Source organism: Hylobates moloch, unplaced genomic scaffold (assembly GCF_009828535.3).
Source record: "Hylobates moloch isolate HMO894 unplaced genomic scaffold, HMol_V3 SCAFFOLD_18, whole genome shotgun sequence".
Taxonomy (NCBI): Eukaryota; Metazoa; Chordata; class Mammalia; order Primates; family Hylobatidae; genus Hylobates; species Hylobates moloch.
Genome location: NW_026652293.1, coordinates 52,120,345 through 52,141,316, shown reverse-complemented (window position 1 = coordinate 52,141,316; position 20,972 = coordinate 52,120,345). Strand labels below are relative to the sequence as shown.

Genomic DNA, 20,972 nt, shown 5'->3' with positions numbered 1-20,972 from the left:
ATGTAGGGTATATTTTACACTCTAAAGAACTAATAGAAGAACTAATAGGGTCTGAGGATAATGTGAACAGTTAGCCATATATAGTGAACGGTTAGCCACATATATATGGCTATATATATATATATATATAACATATATATATATATAGCATATATATATACAGCAACTATTCAGCTGCTGTTTATATATACATATATGTATGTGTATATATTTATATACGTATATACACATATAGGTGTATATGTGTATATACATATATATATGTGTATATGTGTGTGTGTGTGTGTGTGTATATATATATATACAGCAGCTGAATAATTCTAACACCCAGAGGGAATCAATTTCTCTGGATGGTTTTACCAAAATTGTCTAAGCATGTTTATGTTCCAGGAGCAGAAATATCATTGTGTTAACAATTTTAAAGATCTTAGTCAATTGAGTCACTATCTGGGATTTCTTTCCAAGTAATCCAGTGGAGGAAAAGGGAAAGTGAAGAATAATGTAAATAAAGCAGTTGTAGATGAATAAAGGATACATGAGACTTCTGTACTCTTCTTGCTACTTTTGTGTATGTTTGAAATTTTCCACGATAATAAACTTTTTAAAATTTCCACATAGCCATTCATTTATTTCCAATGTTAACTCTTTGAGTGACTTTCAAAACAGCACATTTTTCCAGTTTAATTCACATAATTAAAGCATACATATAGGTAGCAATCTAGTTTGGGGGCTTTATGGAGCAGTGTAAGCAATAAGACACCCAGAGACCTAAATCCCAGCTTCGCCACTTCCTAACAGAGATCTCAGGCAAAATTACTTACACTCCCTGAACATGGTGATTTTATATGTAATTTGATGATGACGATGATAATATCTACTTTATCATAAAGTCGTTGTGAAGGGTAAAGAAGTTAATAGAGCTAAAAGGGTCTTGATGCAATTGGTGATTAATAAATATGAGGTGTATTTTCCATCAAAATCATTATTGGAATGTTAAAAGCCAAAATTATTTCAAACTAAAAAAAGAAAAAAACCAGAGTAAGTGCTTATTTAGGTATGAATTTGACCTACATATATCAAGCAGCATTTGTGTGCTTTGAACTGTGCCAGGCACAACACAGAATAATATATAATCACTGTTTTAGAGAATCCTATAGCCTTGTGGTGGACAGATACACAAATTTATTCACCAGTGAAGAAGAGCCAAAACAAGGGTACAGATGTGGAACTCCTGGAGTCCTAGAGAGGACACTGTGAGCCCAGCCCAGAAGGGGTCATTGAGTGGTTAATCAGGCACTCAATTAGGGCATCCTACTGACCACTAAGCCCTGCTCCACAGCCTCCTAGGGAATCCATCCAAGCTCCCGGCCAATCCTTTGCCTCCCCTGGCCATATCCTAGGTAACCAACAGACAGCCACGGAAACGGAGCATACACAGTGGAAGGAAACCAGAACAAATAACCTCTGGCATTTCCACTCATTTCAAGACAGTACATCTGAATTGTTAATAAACAGAGAACAGAACTGTTGGAAGGAGCATAGCAGATTGGAGGGTCTAGCTGGAGGGGCTAGGGTGGGGATTTGGGACAGAGGGGGAATATAATGGGAACATTTGAAAGGTTGTTTATTGCCAGTACATGGGGTCAGTTGCAGAGCCCCTTGGCCATCAGAAGGCTGTCTCTTGCAGGCTTTGCCTTCAGGCAGGGGACAAAGAAGATGTGAAAACTGAAAAAGAGAAATAGCTGGCAAGGAGGAGAGTGTGCAGAAAAAGGCAATGCTCCAAATAACTTGCCCCTCCTATTTTCTATTGGCACTATAAATACCATTCTAAAATGTTACCGTAACTTAAGGAGTCTCTTTTAGGAAGCATTTGGTAGTGAGTCATCCCACAACTATGTATAAAGCTGAACACCCTGCTGTGACTCTGTGAAACTCCTCAACTGGCTTTTACTGGGTCTGTTTTGGAATCCCATCTCTGTGGCAAGGAAGGACATGTGCAATTTGCAGACAATGTCACCTTTACTGCCATGATCTCGCCCACTGCACTTACTCCTGTCTTGCCCAGGGGACTTCTACGAGAGGAGGGGGAGCGTCGGAAACCTGGACGACACAGATCCACTTTCAGGAGAGGAAGGCAGGGGCTAAATTTAATGAATAAAATGTTTTTGGAACACGACACTTTTCAGATGACAGGCTACAGACAAAAGAGAAATAGACCCAGGGTTCAAGGCAATGGACTTGAGACAATTGGATCTTATTCCCAAATATCCTAGATGCACTTTTGCCGGGTGTCTTTCTGCTGCAGTGGCCAAGCCGCCATTCTGGCCATCTGCCTAAGTAAGCTCCACGCACTTCCCTTTCAAGCCTCATCCCCTCCACCCCATGGCTCTTCAGAAAGTCAGCAAGAACAATCAAGGGCCCACACTGTGCTGACACAATGCTAGCAAAATTGTCACATTACCTTACACAGAGAGGGCCTTTCCGTTTATATGGAATCCTTACCAAACCCCTTGACATAGGCAGTGCTTACTAGCTTTGGGTTATTGATGTGGTTTAATGATTCTATCTTTCGAATAAAATTTATTTGTCAGTATAATAATGTGTATTTACTATGTGAAGATAACAAAGCAAAAAATAATAATAACCCAAAAAGATAAGAGCTAGACTCGCATTACACAGAGATAAGAACGATGAGCTTTTTGGTCCATTTCTGTGCTGCATTGCATAGATAGCAGCAGGTCAGCGCATAGGCTCTGGAGCACATTGCCTGCTTTTGTATTCTTAGCTCCTCCTTTTAAGACCTGTATGACTTTGGCCCATCTACTTCTCTGGTTATCTCACATTACTCACCTGAAAAATGGGGACTGTAATAGACTCTATGTCATAGGGTCGTTGTAAAGACTACGTGTATTAATATATGCAAAGCACTTAATAGTGCTGATAATCGGTGCCTGATAAAGTAAGCAGTATGGAAGTGTTTGCTCTTCTCAAGGTTCAGCTATTCTCTGCATGCACTTTTCTATCCTGCTTGCCACTTCAAATCGAACTAGATATGTTTTTTGTATAATATCAGCAATTCTTCATAAACATAATTTTGTAACATTTCTGCTTTCTAATGATAAACTATTAAATATTTGTATAGAAAATCGAGAAAGTATAGAAAAGCACAGAAAAGAAAATGACAGTGTAACCAGATCTTACTGCCCCTAAGTAACAACTGTTACTAATTTTCTATGTGTCTCATTATTTTTGTATATAGAGATTTTGGCAAAATTTAACCAACAATTGTGATCATTTTACATTTTACTAAATATTCTGCTATAGTATTTTAATAGCTTGATTGAGGCACATAATTTACATACTATAACATTCACTCAATCATAAGACTATAGTTTTACAAATTTTAACACATTTATTCTGCTGTGCAACTATCACCAAAACATAGCTTGAAAATACTTCCAGCTCTCTAATGCAAAGTGATTTTAACCACTATGTAATATTACCCTGTAGGGTTATACTGTGTTATATATATTACATAAGTAATTTATCTAACTAAATTCATATATTTGGGCCTCTGGATTATCTTAATTTTCTGTAATTATAATTAATACTGTAATGAATATCTTTGTGCCTGGAGTTATTGTGATTATTTTATTAAGATAATTTCCCATAAACAGCATTATTGGATGTGTATAATGATGTATAACCATCTTTTTCTATTTTTAATTTTTGTGGATACATAATAGGTGTATGTATTTATGGGGTACATGAGATGTTTTAATACAGGCATTAAATAAGCACGTTATGGAGATTATGCATTTACCCTTTGAGTTATGAACAATCCAATCCACTCTTTAGGTTATTTCAAAATATACAATTAAGTTATAGCTACCTTCTTGTACTATCAAACAGTAGGTCTTATTCATTCTTCTAACTACTTTTTTTGTACCCATTAACCATCCCCACCTGCCCCTCACACTCCCACTCTCCTTCTCAGCCTTTGGTAACCATCCTTCTACTCTTTATGTCCTTGAGTTGAGTTGTTTTGATTTTTAGATCCCACATATAAGTGAAAACATGCAATGTTTGTCTTTCTGTGCCTGACTTATTTCATTTAACATAATGATCTCCAGTTCCATCTATATTGTTGCAGATGACTGGATCTCATTCTTTTTATGGCTGAATACTACTCCATTGTGGATATGTACCACATTTTCTTTATCACTTCATCTGTTGATGGACACTTAGGTTCCTTCCAAATCTTAGCTGTTGTAAACAGTGCTGCAATAAACATAGAAGTGCAGATATCTCTTTGATATACTGATTTCTTTTCTTTTGGGTATATACCCAGCAGTGTGATTGCTAGATCATATGTTAGATCAATTCTTAACTTTTTGAGGAATCTCCAAACTGTTTTCTATAGTGATTGTACTAATTTACATTCCAACCAACATTGTACAAGGGCTCTCTTTTCTCCACATGCTCTCCAGCATTTGTTACTGTCTGTCTTTTGGACATAAGCCATTTTAACTGGGATGATGTGTCTCATTGTAGTTCTGATTTGCATTTCTCTGATGATCAATGATGTTGAGCACCTTTTCACATGCTTGTTTGCCATTTGTATGTCTTCTTTTGCGAAATGTCTATTCAAATATTTTGCTTATTTTTTGATTGGATTATTAGTTTTTTTTTCTACAGAGTTGTTGAGCTCCTTATGTATTCTGGTTACTAATCCCTTGTCAGATGGGTTTACAACAATCTTGATAGTCAAAATTGGTTCTAAAAGAGTTAAGCGTGTTTATGAATTAACTTCATTGCAGAAAGATGTTCATTTCACACATGTTCGCCAGTATTGAGTATTAACAATTATTTCTATTTCTTAATAGTGGAAACAGAAGTTTTAATTCTGTGCTATCTAGTACTGTAGCCACTAGCCACAAGTGGCTACTGAGCACATAAAGTGTGGCTTATTCAAATTGAGATGTATGGTAAGTGTAAGATACACACTAGATACTGAAGACTTTTGATTAAAAAATAATAACATAAAATGTATTACTAATAAGGTTATATATTAATTACGTATTGGAATTATAATATTTTGGCTGTACTGTGTTAAAATATATTGTTAAAAATAATTTCACTTCTTTATACATTTTTAATATAAATTGGTCTTAGTTCATTTTCCATTGCTATAATTCAATACCACAGACTGAGTAATTTATAGTGAAAAGAAATTTTATTTCTTACAGTTCTGGAGGCTGAGAAGTCTAAGATCAAGGTGCTAGCACCTGGGTAGGGCTTTCCTGCTGCACTGTAAAATGGCAGAGGGCATCACATGGTGTGAAGGCAAGAGCATGCCAGCTCAGGTTTCACTTCCTCTTCTTATAAAGCTACGAGTCCCATCATGGGGCACCACTCTGATGACTCTATCTAATCCGAATTAGCTCCCAAAAGCCCCACCTCCAAATGCCATCGATAAGCAAATTTGGGAATTAAGTTTCCAACACATGAAATCTGGAGGACACATTCAAACCATAGCAGGATTCTAGAGTATTTAAACTATATGTGCAGTTTTCATTCTACTCCTAGTGGAGAGTACTTTCTCTGAGATTAAATGGTGTATCCATAGTATTTATGTATCTGGTGAGCAGCAAAACTAAAACTGGACTAATAATGTCTTACAGCTTTGAGTCCAGAACTTTCCTACTATATCACTGGAAGAAAGAGCACTTTCTTTGTATAAAAGCTACTATTTATTGAGATGCTTTTCTACCACATGCCAGAAACTGTCTTAGCTATTTTATAGACACAATCTGTAATTCTTAAAGATATGTTCTCTTGGCTGGGTGAGGTGGCTCATGCCTGTAATCCCAGCACTTTGGGAGGCCGAGGTGAGCGGATCACGAGGTCAGGAGATCGAGACCATCCTGGCTAACATGGTGAGACCCCGTCTCTACTAAAAATACAAAAAAATTAGCCAAGCATAGTGGCACATGCCTGTAGTCCCAGCTACGTGGGAGGCTGAGGCAGGAGAATTGCTTGAACCCAGGAGGCAGAGGTTGCAGTGAGCCGAGATCACGCCACTGCACTCCAGCCTGGGCAACAGAGCAAGACTCCATCTCAAAAAAAAAAAAAAAAAAAGATATGTTCTCTTTTCCTTATTTTACAGCTGAAGAAAAAAGAAGTTCAATGTTGCCTTTCTACATAAAGAAACTATCTCACAGCCCTCAAATTGCTGATTTCTATGATTGTGTTACTCACTGACTATGATCCCGGGGGGACAAAAATTAGATTATGAAGACAGGAAATACAGATAAAATACAAGAAAAACATACAAATATGTAAAAATGAAACAAAACTCTATTAATAAAGAACACATTAGGTTGGGCGCGGTGGCTCACGCCTGTAATCCCAGCATTTTGGGAGGCGGGCAGATCACAAGGTCAGGAGATTTAGTCCATTCTGGCTAACACAGTGAAACCCTGTCTCTACTGAAAATACAAAAAAATTAGCTGGGCGTGGTGGCGGGCGCCTGTAGTCCCAGCTACTCTGGAGGCTGAGGCAGCAGAATGGCATGAACCGGGAGGCAGAGCTTGCGGTGAGCCAAGATCGTGCCACTGCACTCCAGCCTGGGCAACAAAGTGAGACTCTGTTTCAAAAAAAAAAAAAAAAAAAAAACCACTAATTTAGAAATTGTGATTATTCATATGGAGACTGAGCTTGGCACGATCTTCATTTTCATTAACGTTAATTTTTCCTTTTATTGGTATTACCTGCCTATCTCCAGAAAAATATGAGTTGCAGCACAAAGAGAGGTAACAGAATGGGGGTTAAGTAAAAGAAAGCAGAGAACGAAAAAGGAGAAAATTCTACCTGACAACCTAGGCTAGGCTAAGGAAATGCCTGTGGTAAGCTATAAAATTTAGCTCTGAGCTCACTGGCAGCCAAGATAAAAACATAATCTATGCATTGTATTCTTATAATCTCATTTAAGAAAGTTTCCTGCGACATCAGGAAAGATTTATATTTTATTAACAGTTGACTATAAGAGAAATTATTATGTGGTATTTTATGTGTGGAACCATAAGGAACATAATAGAGATTATATTTTAAATTTTTACCCAAAACAGAGATGTTTCTCTGGCAACCATTTCTCATCTTCTCTCAATGCTGTCCAAGTGCATAATGATTTGCTTTAAAATTGAATAATATTTGTAAAAACAGACTTAAGTCACCCCCACGTACAATAGATCATCCTTGATTTAGTAATCTATTGTTGCTTTATCATAAGTCTATGTGGGTTTTTGGTTTTATATTTTAAATTTCTGTGGATAGTCTATGTGGTTTAATGTAGTATTTTATTTTGCTGCTGTATATAATTATGATGTATGCTGTTTCTTTTTCTTTTGTTTTTTGAGATGGAGTCTCGCTCTGTCGTCCAGGCTGGAGTGCACTGATGTGATCTCGGCTCACTGCAAGCTCCGCCTCCTGGGTTCATGCCATTCTCCTGCCTCAGCCTTCCTAGTAGCTGGGACTACAGGCGCCCACCACCACGTCCAGCCTTTTTTTTGTATTTTTAGTAGAGACGGGGTTTCACCGTGTTAGCCAGGATGGTCTCGATCTCCTGACCTCATGATCTGCCAGCCTTGGCTTCCCAAAGTGCTGGGATTACAGGCGTGAGCCATGGTGCCCGGCCTGTTTGTTTTTTGTTTTGTTTTGTTTTTTGTTTGTTTGTGGGTTTTTTTTGAGATGGAGTCTTGCTCTGTCCCCCAGGCTGAAGTGCAGTGGCATGATCTCAGCTCACTGCAACCTCCCAGGTTCAAGTGATTCTCCTGCCTCAGCCTCTGAAGTAGCTGGGACTACAGGTGTGTGCCACCATGCCTACCTAATTTTTGTATTTTTAGTAGAGATGGGATTTCGCCATGTTGGCCAGGATGGTCTCCAACTCCTGACCTCAAGTGATCCACCTGCCTCGGCCTCACAAAGTGCTAGGATTACAGGCGTGAGCCACCGTGCCTGGCCCAACAATGTATACTGTTTCTTGGTAGAGAGAGTGTATAAATTCATTCTGCTTAAGGAGAGAACATGAATTTTTAAAATAGTGCCAAGACAGTATGTTGACTGTGGTATCAGAAAGAATTTTTTTAACAAAGCTTGAAAAGATTGCACTGAACTTATTAAACATATGTGATAATAATTTAAAACTCTTCAAAAGCTGTTTACATACCAAAAGCTGACAATTAAAAATAGTTCTTCTGTGTCTTATCTACATCATTTGTGTGATTTCCCGAAGCTTCCATTATGTAACACTTTGTTCTAGAGTCACTGCACACTGAATACTTGAAAACACTAACATTGCATTCTTAAATGATAGCTTGCATTTAGACTTTCTATTAATTCAAATGATTCAATGAATACATCCTATAATTATACTTGCATAGATACTCAGGGGATAAAAATAGGTCAGTGATCAGAGAATCAGGCTCCTAGAAGTATGGAAATTTCCACAACCATCCATGGAATAGGCTTCCTTTTTGAACTCCTGGTTGGTTTTTCCAAAGATCATAGAAAGCTTGAAATAGCATTTTGTTTATGTGAGAGACTTAGGTAAGAGTTAATGGTATTTGTAATTAGAAAATGATGTCACAGCACCTTCTCCAGGAGGGATTTTGGTTCACTAAATAATTTGTGCACATGGTATATCTGATGATTGGTAGATTGTCGTGGAGGTGGGGGCAGACAGATCCTTTCCATGCACCTCTGTTGCACTTTATAGTGTAAGGGCTGCTTTCAGGCTGTGAGGTCACTGGACGTGACTTGAGGTTTTAAACTATATTTGTCAGAAACGGTCCCCGAGTTTTGCAAGTTCCACCTCAGGTGGTCCATGTTCAAGTATTGTACCACGACGATCAACCACATTTAGCCACACTGCACAGCATCGAACACACCACCATGTCCCACCTAGACTTGGGGAGGTTTTAGGCAGAAGACATAGTAAGACAGTACCAGACAAGACGAGTTGAGGAAGAAACTTCTGTTTGAAGGCTTCATGCACAACTCCAGTTGGTTCCCTTTATTGGTAAAGTTTTCCTTTGTTGTTTTCTTTCTGGTCTCTTGAGGGCTTGACCAATAACTCATGGAATGTGTCAGCTCTAATTGCCTGTGTGGATTGGCACAAGTCATGCCTCAAAATTGGAACTTTGTCACATATAACATAGTCCTGCAGGGGGATAAATGTGGCCTGGAAAATGTTTTATCCAAACATTCCTTAAAAGCAATTGTGTTCTGCCATGGTAAGAGGCAGAACCTTTAAGAACCAGCTGAGTGAAGTCCCAGGATGCCAAAGTTTCAACAGGTGTCAGGACACTGCTGTCTTCCCCTTCCCTTAAAAATGCACATGCCTTCCTTCCTCCAAGGACATCAGACAATGGCCAATTGCCCTCTGGGGTACTCTGGCACAGTTGTAGCCAGGGCAGCTTTCCAAAAGAAGTGTGTAATTGCTGAGTTGTGAGTACAGACGAGGGATCTATGAACCTGGGCTGGCTTTGGTGAGTGCCTCCTAATCGATGAGCAACTTACACAAGTGTTGCCTGATGGCCAGGTAACAGCTGTCAAGCAAGCATCATTGGAATGGGTTTGAAGAAAGCATAGAAGCTATTTGTAGGGGGAGATTTGCCACTAAGAAAGATGCCGTGAGGTAAGCATATAATATGATTAAGAATGGACACGGACATCTGTGGAGCACCTATTTTGTGCTAGGCACTACGAGTTGACATTTTCACACATTTTATCGCAGGACTCCACAGGTCAAGTACTTATATTGTCATTGCAACGTCTGTTGTCTTTAGAAATAAACTGTGGCAATCTGGTCACTGGCAACCAATTAAGTAGTAAATACTGGGCTACGCAGACAAATCAGTTCTTTGCTTATTCATTCTCCTTTCCTCTGCACCAGGCAGACAGGTGCTGGGGAGGAAAACAGATGCTTGAACCAAACACTACAACATAGTAGGGAAAACATCCATTTCAAATGTAGTAAGCTCAGATAATGTTCCTCTTACCTCAGAAACATTCCTCATTAAAGGTGCATATGCAGATACCAAAACAGTTGTTGAACGTAGAAAAATAATTATTATTATTTTGGCTACCTAAAACTAATCAACTCATTAATTTAATTTTCGGAAAAAAAATTGCAGAATTGAATTGCTCTTTTTATCTGGAGAGACTGAGTGGGCTGGGGACTACTAGCAAAGCCAAAACCATTAGTTGGGGAAGGACAATCAAAAGCTGCCACCAGGGAAGGGGTCTCTACAAGAGAAACATTCAGAAAAGTTCCCATAGAAAGCTTCAGGCCCACAGGAAATGTCTAGTTGAGATGATGGATCACAGACTGCCCCAATCGCCAGACTTCCATGGCAACATTTTGCAGGCACCATCATGTGAAGGAACAATTCTCCTTTTTGTCCTTCGATATGTCTTTTTTGGGAAATGACAAACCGTGATCTTCTAAACATTTCATGTTTGATATTTGACATTTTCCCAAGGCATCCAACCCTGACCTTGCCATGCAATAGAATGGGGAGGAAGATGCTTCTTTTTTTAGAGATGGGCAAAATTGCTTTTAGAGAGCTGGGCAGATATACAACCATGTCTTAACAGAGCATGGAGCTGATATGATTGAGATTCCTGGAGAAGTGAGTATGAGTCTGTTACCAGACCACATCATAGATCCTCATCTTCTGATAGTAGTTCAAATATTTGCAGTTATCATGAAAATATCTTTCATTGAAATGGTCTCATTTTTGCGAAGATTTCCTTGTACATGTATATCCCACTTGGTTAGAGAGTAATTGACAAATGCTAGCATTGTACTGCATTAGATTTACCTGGAATATATTTCTTCTTTACTATAACATTCTCTTTTTATTCCCCAAAATGGTCTGACCCAGTAGGTTTGGGATAGACCTGAAAATCTGTAATTTTAGAAGCTGTCCAGGTGACTGTTGTGTGCCCTGGTTTGGGATCAGTGAGGACAGGAGGAAGTGCCCATCCATACAGAAATGTGCGAGTTTTGCTCTGAAAGTCTACGACTCTAGACTTTTTCAAGGTGTCTTACAAAGAAGACCAGGTTACAGAGATTGATCTAATTGACTCAAATTTTTCCCTATTACTGGCAGAAATATCTGGTCTTTAGCAGGTTGGTAAAGCCCATTTTTCATTCAGTTTATTATTCCTTGAATTTCCCCAGAAATAACTATTAATAGTCACTCTCTTCTGCAGTTCAGAGTTAAATTGTTATAGGTCGAATTGTGTCCTCTCTAGAAAGGATAGATTGGAGTCCTGACCCCTAGTACATCAGAATACGACCTTATTTGGAAATAGGGTCTTTATAGAGGAAATTAAATTAAAATGTAGTTATTAGGGTGGGCCCTAATCCAATATGACTGACGTCTTTATAAAAGAGAAATTTGGACACAAGAACAGACACATATCCAGGGAAGACAGTGTGAAGAAATGCAGGGAAAAGATGGCCATCTGCAAACCAAGAGGCCCTGAAACAGATCTTCCCTTACAGCCCTCGGATGACACCAGCCATGTCAACATCTTAATTTTAGACTTCTAGCCTCCAGAACTGACACAATAAAACCCTGTTGTTTAAACCACCCAGTTTGTGGTACTTAGTTACAGCAGTCCCAGGAAACTAATACCAAACATTGTGGCCCAGCCTCCACATTTCTTCCTAATAAACTTAACTTTTCTTATGTAACCATTTTTTCTTTATGTAGGCAGTCTTGCTGGGAGAGTAACTACTCCCTGTTTCTCTTTCTTCCACAGAAGCCAAGGAACTCAGATTCTTTCCCTAAAATCCCATGTTCTAGCAAAGGAACTGGCTCATGACCTAAGTTCAGCCAATTGATTTCTTTCTTCTGGAGCTTTCCATCTTGAATGAGGAAAGCACTGAGTAAGGAAGTATTCGGAGGCCATGCTCATAGCCTCCACAGAGCGGTGGTGTCTGTCTCAGCAGTGACTCCCCTGACGCTATGGTCTGAATGCTTGTCCCCACAAAATTCTTATGTTGAGATTCTAAACCCCAAGGTAATGGTGGTAGGAGGTGGGGCCTTTGGGAAGTAATTAGTTAATGGAGGCAGAGCCTCTATGGATGGTATTAATGCCCTTATAAAAGTGGCCTGAGATGTGCCCCTTGGCCCTGCTACCATGTGAGGATGCAGTGAAAAGATAACCATCCATGAACCGGAAAGCAGGGTCTTATCAGACACTGAATCTGCTGGTTCCTTGATCTTAGACTTTGTAGTCTTCAAAACTGTGAGAAATAAGTTTCTATTGTTTATAAGCCACCCATTCTAAATGATAGCAGCCTGAATGTACCAAGACACCCTCTATTCCTGCAACAGTCAATTGGGTTTCCTCTTTTCTGCCTCTAGTCCCTCCAGGGCTTCCTCGATCTTTGCTAATCCGCAAGTCTGTTTTCCCTGTGTCCTATTCATTCTGTGAACCTCATGTGAAATAATCAATAGTCAGCCTTTTTTTTTTTTAAGTTTTGGCCCACCAAAAAAACAAAAACAAAAACCCAGTTCATGTGGTTCAACCTAATGATTTAGCCAGAGTCATTTTTTCTTGTTACTAGTAACCTCAATATTTTCAATGCAGCTCACACATGTTACAACCTAATAGTATAATTCACATGTATCTGTCTTCCCAACACCACCATATTCTCAATACTGTAAAGCCATTTGTAATTTTTGTTTCTGATTCTTTGGTTGCCCTGATGTGTTTTTCTGTGATTGTACCAATGAACAGCAAGCAAGTGTCTATTCATTAATTCAACAAATAATTACTGAACATATACTATTTGTCAGATTTTAGGTTCTAGGTTTACCAAGTAAACAAAACAGGACCTTACAGGTCACCCAATCCAATGCTTTTGTCTTATTGACAAAGAAAGCACTGAGAAAGTTAGGTGATTTTACTGAGTCCCATAGTATGTCAGTGGCAGAAGGAGCTATAGTCCCATCTATGCCCTTTTTCAATTTAGCAAACATTTGTCAAATTGCCATAAGCTCAATTGTGTACTAGAGGCTGGAAACAGGATAAATAAGGAGTTGTATTAGTCTGTTCTCACACTGCTATGAAGAAATACCCGAGACTGGGTAATTTATAAAGGAAAGAGGTTTAATTGACACAGTTCCATATGGCTGGGGAGGCCTCAGAAAACATACAGTCATGGTGGAAGGCACCTCTTCACAGGGCGGCAGGAGAGAGAATGAGTGCCAGCAGGGGAAATGCCAGATGCTTATAAACCATTGGATCTGGTGAGAACTCTAACTATTATGAGAACAGCATGGGGGAAATAGCCCCCATGATTCAATTACCTCCCATCATGTCCCTCCCACAACACGTGGGGATTATGGGATTACAATTGGAGATGAGATTTGGGTGGGAACACAGGGCCAGATCATATCAGGAATGGCCTCATATAAGAAGCACAGGACTGGGAACACTCACTGATTTTTAGGGAGGCCCCTGGGAGTGGGGTCTGACAATTCCAGAAACCTAGCACAACAGGGCAGATACTGAGAACAAGGAGTGATGTTTTCCCCTCACATCATTTCTACAACTAGCACTTTGGTTTTTAAAGACTCCTGTTGAAAGACAATGGCACAGTGAGATTCTTCAACTGAATCTTTTGCTTGAAGTTAAGCCCAGTTGACCAACTTTTTTCTGCTTTTCTCTTTACATTTGTTTATTGCTGTAATGGTATATACAGGACATCAAACTCGACTAAATGTGCGGCACACATAATGTCAGTGCTCAGGGTCCCCAACTCCCTTTCTGGCTCAACTCCATTTGTCCCTCCTGCCTTTCTACTTCTATCTTGCCCTGAGTTATTCAATGGTGGTCTCACTATTCCAGGTCCTGGATGGAGATTAAATAAATCAAAATCCATTCTAGCATGTTTTGGTTGAAATTGTTTCCTGTGCTGCCCCATTGAGGATATTCATATTTAAAACTATATATATATATATACATATATATATATGAATGTATGTATATTCTTCTGGAAAAAAATCCTACAAGAATAATTCCTCATGGATAACTCTCAGAGCCTGTAACAAAGTGGGGGTAATAGTCAGGAGGTTGCTGGACTTCCTTGGGGCTTCTTGGTGCCCCTCCCACCAGTTTCTGCCTAAATTTCACCTTTCAGAAATTTGAATGGAGCCAGTGATTTCTTGGAAGGCCAGGTTATGGGCAAGGGGAAGATGTACACATGTGGTGATGTGAAATTTGATACTTTACTAAATGAACAACTGCCACTTGATTTAACATTCTCCCAGTTTTCTGTAGAGTTTAATTTTGGTTCAAATGAAGAAATTAGTGTTACACCCATGCTTGAGGACAAGCCAAACTGCATGACTTCACATCACTTTTAGAGCAGTATTGAATTACATAACTTCTTAGCTTGTTTGCTCCCAACAGCCTAAGATTCAGGATTTTCAGAATTGAGATTTGGGCCTGAGGAGAGGGTTTCCAACTCCAGGGCTGGCCAGACCTTGGTGATGTCACCTGAGGAACACATCTGTGTTCTTTCAGTTGGGTTGGCATCTATAGGAGAGAAAATCCCATGTTGGAGGGAAAGCCTTAAAGATTATATTGGGCCTCTTTCCTTAACACTAATTTTTTGCTTTTCTGTTTAATTATGTCTGTTCTCTTAGGCTGAATGATTTTCCTAGTTCTGATCACACAGCACAAAGTCTCTCTCAGTACATTCTGTTCCTTTTACAAGGTCTCTGCCCAATTACAGGAACACACTCATCTCTTCTCCAAATAACCATTACTTGCTGAAATAAAGAAACTAACTACAAAGTATTTCAGGGAAATAAAGACTCAATCAGGGAAAAACCTAAAGCAAGTCTTTCATTTAAAAAAGGCAATTAAAAAGCATTACCTTTGCAATGTTGAGTAAAATTATTCATATATATTGATACAATTACCTAATATTTATATTAATTATTTCTCGAATCTCATCAGATCTAGTTATTATGCTCCAAAAGAGGCACAAAAATAATATTTCCTCTACTATCTCTGACCTGACCTGGAATGTTAGTAAAATCAGGGCCCTAGTTTTCTTTGTTCAGTACAGAGATTGCGGTTGCAGAGACAAGGGAAGGACTAGAGAATAGAGTGATGATTTAGCAGATTAGCAAAAAGAGATGCAATCTAGTTTTTTCTAGAATTACAAGGTAATAGTCTGTGATAGAAACAAAGGCATGTATTAGCTACAGTTCAGAGACAGGTTTGCCATGATGCCCTTGAAGTCCTGGTCTTTCCCTTTTATGGGACCTTTCTAAGACTTTGAATCTAATTTTGTATTTGAAATTTTGCTTCTTTTTTTTTTTTTTTTAAAGCAATCCGCCTCTCACACACATTATATGTGTTTCGGGAAGACAAAGCATAGGTCCATCCATAGTCTAAGGCTTATTAGCAAAAGGAGCACAGCTCAGCTTATTCCCAGATAGAAAAGTAATGTCATCTCAAGGCTAGTGACTTCAAGGAACAGTGAGTTTTTGGCTTCTTTTTATTCTCCCCTAAAAATGGTAGAACAGGTTGTCACAGGTACATTAATGAAGATTTCTAAGGGCTGAAATCATTTCATACAATAGTCCAACTTGCTTAGGAGTAGGTTGTCCTGTTCCACTTAGTGGTGCTTTGCTTGTATGTAACCATCAGTTTCATCAAGGGCTTTTCCAGTGGGGCTTAGGTAATATTCGTATTTTCATTACCACATTTTTCAGTCAGCATCACCTTTTATGTTGAACTCTACAGAATGCGAATAGTCAACAAATTTTGAACTACAAAAACTGCACTTTCATAAGGTATGACCTAATATTGTTCAATCATATGTAAATTACAAAAACAAAGGCTGGTAATATTATAGCTTATGGGAATCATGTAACCATTGTTTGTAAACAGAGCTGCTTTCAAATTATTTTGCCAGAGCTGTCTACTAGAAACACAAGAACACAAGACACAAATGTGAGCAACATACGTAATTTTAAATTTTCTGGTAACTGTATTAAATAAGTGAAAAAAAACAGGTAAAATTAATAATATATTTTATTTAATCCCATATATTCAAAATAGTATTATTTAGACATGTAATCAGTATAAAAATCATTAATAAGACATTTTACATTTTACACTCTTTTTTTGTACTAAGTCTTCAAAATCTGGTGTATATTTTACACATCTGGCATATCTCAATTCACATTAGCCATGTTTCGATTGCTCAATGGCCACATGTGGCTAGTGGCTAATATAATGGACAATGAAGTTCTGGACCCTTCACTTACAAATTGAGTAGTCTTGGACAAGTAATTTAAGCATTCTGAGTCTGCTCTCTTCCCTTTAAAATGGAGTTATATTTTTTTAAAAGCCTACATCCTAGGATTAAATATGAGATTAAATAAATTAAAAGAGAACAGTGTCTGGTAGATGCTCAGAATACTATAGTTATCAATACTGCATTATCTTGTTAGGGAGCAGGTCATTCAAGTAGCTACTGTTCTCTTTTACTTTGAATTTTCGTTGGTGGACTTCAGTAAAGCTTAAAATGAATTTTCCCTATAATAACTTCTTTCAGTCCTGTAACCAAAAGGTTAACATACAGAGTTATAGAATATTCTCAGGAATTACTGATGTCCTGATCAATTTATGAGATAAGGGTCTGGAGGTTTTACACATTTAGTATCAAGATGGAGAAATATGAGCCCAGGTTATAGTCTGGAGGTTAAAAGTTCATTACAAGATTGCCAAGAAACCAAAAACAGAACAGGCTTGGAAATATTGTTAAGCTTGCCTGCCATTTACTCTGCCAGTTACAGAACAAACACTAAGCAAAGTACCTTTTCACGTGTCTATTCACTTAACAACAAGGGCACTAAAACACACAGACAAAACGCTATAGAGCAGGGATTGTCATCTTCATTTTAAAGAAATAGAGGCCCAGAGTTGCTGACAAATTTGCCAAAGTTGGTAAGGCTGTTAGGTGGCTGTTTTCATCTCTCTGATTCTATGATACCTTCTATTTTTACTCATCAATTAAATATAATGTGGGTTGGGGTGATAGGTCTGGGACTAGCCAGGCTGCACAGAAGCATGAACTAATGGGTTTAGAGTGACAAACTTCCTCCCTCTATGAGTTTACTATGAAAGATCAAACACAGATGAGACTGCAGAAAAGGGAACCATTTTCTCTTCTACCTCAATACTCGAATTGATGGTTTGTTTCTAGATGGTGTTTAGACAACACAACAGGCACACACTAGTTCTTTCACTAGACAAAGCAAGACAACCAGATTGACTCACAATTACTTGTTTTATTAGTCCTATTTATTAAGAGATTGGCAACTCGTTTTGAGGAGTCTGGTCTTGTAGGTAACAGCCAAAAACATTGGAGGAAATAGGGTGGGTTTTTTTGTTTGTGGTGCAGTGGTACCAGTGAAACTGACAGGCAAGTAGCTGATCCCAAACAACCAACCCCAAAGAGCACGTGGCTCTTGTTATATCTGGCTGGCTCAGCAACTATCCAAGTTATGGGGCTACAGGGGATACTGTCTAGACCAGTTCTTTTGGCCCCGGCGTTGGCAGAACATAGAACCAGAAAGCCAAAGCATGGTGCAAACATCTCTCTGCATTTTTTCTGGTCGGCAGTCAAGCTGGATGGAAACTAAATCTCAAACAATTACCAAATAGCAATAAATAAGGGAATAAAAAGACTGCACAGAGATTTCTTCTATCCTTGATGGATATGGCCTGACTCTTGTGCTTTAAAGCGTGACTTCTGAAGTGACGATCCTTAAGGGAGAAAGCACAGAGGGCAATCTGAAAGGTGGTATGACTTTTCCAGTTTGAGATAGTCTTATTGCATCACAGGTGTTTTCTAGACTCGATGATGGTACTGATAGGAAAAAGACATCCACATATCATTGAAATAATTTATTTACCACTAGAGCACCACAAAAACAGACATACATCGTGTTAAAATACAGCGTAATTGGTCATCAAAATACAAAACAGCTAATCTTATATTCCATTTTTTAACCATGCCAACGATCAAATTGTACTGCTGATTAACAAAAAAATAATTGCTGCCCACTTGCATACTAGCACTTCACCCCTTCCTTCCCACCTCCACCCCCCTCCCATGGCAATATTTACTTATGGGAAATAAAGACCTTATAGAACCCCCAAATTAAAAAAAAAAGATTCAAGAGGTCTTAAAATAGAGCATTTAAAATATTATCAGTGCATTCATCAGGAAAGACAAAATAATACAAAACAAAATGTCATCCTATCTGAGAGGAAAATACCTGCAGAAATAAAAGTGATTTACACATAATAGAAAAGTGGAAGACAAAAAAAAATAATCAACACACACTCAAATCTGGGACTGGGTTACATCCAACACAAGGGCTGTTTACTGTTACGGCATCCCATCTCTTGCTTTTCCAGTTTTCACACTTGCAAATCCAATTCTTTACTTTAATTAATGGTCAGGAAATTCCAAAAAAGAAATAGACCATATCAAACAACTTCACTTTGGATTCCCGCTTCCTTATGCTGCTCTTTAGGTGAAACTACAAATATTCCATTGCTTTGCCTATTAATTTTTATGTTAAAGCTAAATAAGTGACAAGTGACAAACTGACATATTCTATAAACCCCAACATGAGGATACCTCTTCTGCAATGATGTGGCAAATTATTTCTTAAAGCAAGGTAAACTTTAGCCTCAGATACAGGTAACTCTCACTCAGAGGAAAGAAAGAATTTTTTGATCATAGGAAAAATTGGCTTGTGCCTTTTCCCCTTCCAAGAACATTTGTAAAAACCTTAACTTCAGTGAAATACACAAAATGACTTATGCTGACCTGGACTTTTTCCCCTTTTGAAAAATCGACTAAAATGTATATCTTTCAATTTCCCCCTGAATATTAAAAACCTGACTAAAGAAAAAGATGTTTCCTATGAAGTATCCTCTTTGTAATAACAATAGGATTTTACGAAAATATTGATTAAACCAAGGTAGAGAAACTTTTCTTAACTCAATCAAGATTCTGAGTTTCAGTTAGAACCCTAAATCCTTGCTAAAATGAAAACATTTTACTTCAATTTTCTATGTATTTATAACATTCCTCCTTTTCCTAACATAAAAGTTTGTTAACGTCTGACTTGGTTAGTAATGATGCTTGGAAGATGAAGATCACTGAACTCGAACCCATCTTTTCTGTAAAAGAAAAAAAAAGGACAAGTGGACCCAGGTAGCTTATGTCATAATAATGAATGAAACACAAAGCACAAGTAGGGCAAATGTTATAAAAAAAAAATGCATTTGTAGTGCAAGTCAAAATATAGGGGCTTTACTCAAAAGTACTGGCCAGCTAAAAGAAACATACATTTGTGAGTGTTCATTAAAAAGAGCCCAAATTTAAGTCAATCTAAATCGTAGTTGACATTATTACAGAATATAAAAAATATGGTAAAAATTTACACATTACACATAAAGTAGTTAATGTTTTGATTTAATAGTTTGCAAAAGAGATCTGCAGATGTGTTTTCAATTATGCTGGCTTCTATATCCATCTATTTTAATAATATAGGTATGGTTACATATACCAAAACAAAGGAAAAAACCTATAGCATAGCTATACAGCAGTATTTTAAGGTCTGAAGTTTGACCAGTACATGTCAAAACATTTCAACATTTCACTGGTTTACTAAACTGACAAAGAACCATTTACAATTAAAAAGAAAAAAAAAGTCTTACAGACTTATTCTGACTGAAAGTTTCTTTTATTAACAGGCTTTTTAGTTTTTGGACCTTACAAGAAGCTTCCTTAGGCAGCTGGTACATAACATGTGTTTTCAGGGTCTTTATCTTAATGCAGACTTTCTCGGTCATATAATAACTCACTTGGGTTTTCATCCCATTAATATGACCTCTTTTTTTCTGGCTCGTTTGAGTTCAAGTTCCTTAAGCCATCCATGAGTTTCTGGCAAAGTATTTGGTCTCCACTTTATACACCTGTTTTATTTTCCAAGGGCAATGAAACGTTCATTATATAGTAACACACAATAAATAACTCACTGTTAACTCTAAGAGTAAGAATGGGAAGGGTGCCTATTGCATAGCAATACAGAAAAATCAAGTGAGGCGCGGGATAGGAACGGTACGTACAGCAACTCCACTTAATGGGATTTTCCTGTTTTTTTTCTTCGTTGTTGTTGTTGTCGTTGTTCACATAATTAACACTAATAAATTCTTCCAGTGTTTATTTTTTTCTTTAAAGAAATTTGCTTCTTGTCTCTCTCACTTACAAAGTAGGTGAAATGTAGAATAAGGCCTTCAACTTTTTTTGTGTCAGATGCCAGTTTTAACAAACAGAACACAAACTTCCAAAGTGTCTGAACTAGTACCGCCTTTTCAAAATTTTTTTTAACACTGATGAACCAAGGCTGTCTTATGTTTTCTTGTTACAAGCATCATCATTATCGTCGTCATCATCATTATCATCATCATTGTAATTTTGGTCTTGCCACTTTTCCAAGAATTTTAGCTGCATTTGCAAGACTTTACAATCATATTAGAAAGCTGTTCAATCTTGGGTGTTTTGCCAATGTAGTAGAGAATGGTTAGAGGTTCTAAATCTTGGGACACGCAGCAAGGAGAAGCAGATGCTTCTGGATTTATGGTATTATATAAGCTCAGGACCTGAAAGGACACAGGAGAGGAGAGACAACATAGGGAAAGATGGAAAATGAACGCAATTCGTTTTTAAAAAGAATTCCGCATTGTTAGCAGTCACAGCACTGAGTAGGCAATTTAAAATTATTTTTGGTTGCTAATTTCCTAAATTACAGTCAAATTGATATGTGACCTTAGCAATCATCAAA

General features: G+C 37.9%; 1 protein-coding gene across 3 annotated transcripts in view; it reads right to left on the bottom strand.

Moving 5' to 3' along the window:
• Window positions 1-16,262: 16,262 nt before the first annotated feature.
• The window catches only part of TGFB2 (transforming growth factor beta 2), a 106,002-nt gene continuing 101,292 nt past the window's right edge, over window positions 16,263-20,972 (bottom strand). For all 3 annotated transcript variants that reach the window (XM_058430685.1, XM_032136781.2, XM_058430684.1), the window contains one exon: window positions 16,263-20,790. In XM_058430685.1, coding sequence (XP_058286668.1) covers window positions 20,632-20,790 — 159 coding nt within the window. In that variant the 3' untranslated portion in view covers window positions 16,263-20,631. The remainder of the gene's footprint in view (window positions 20,791-20,972) is intronic.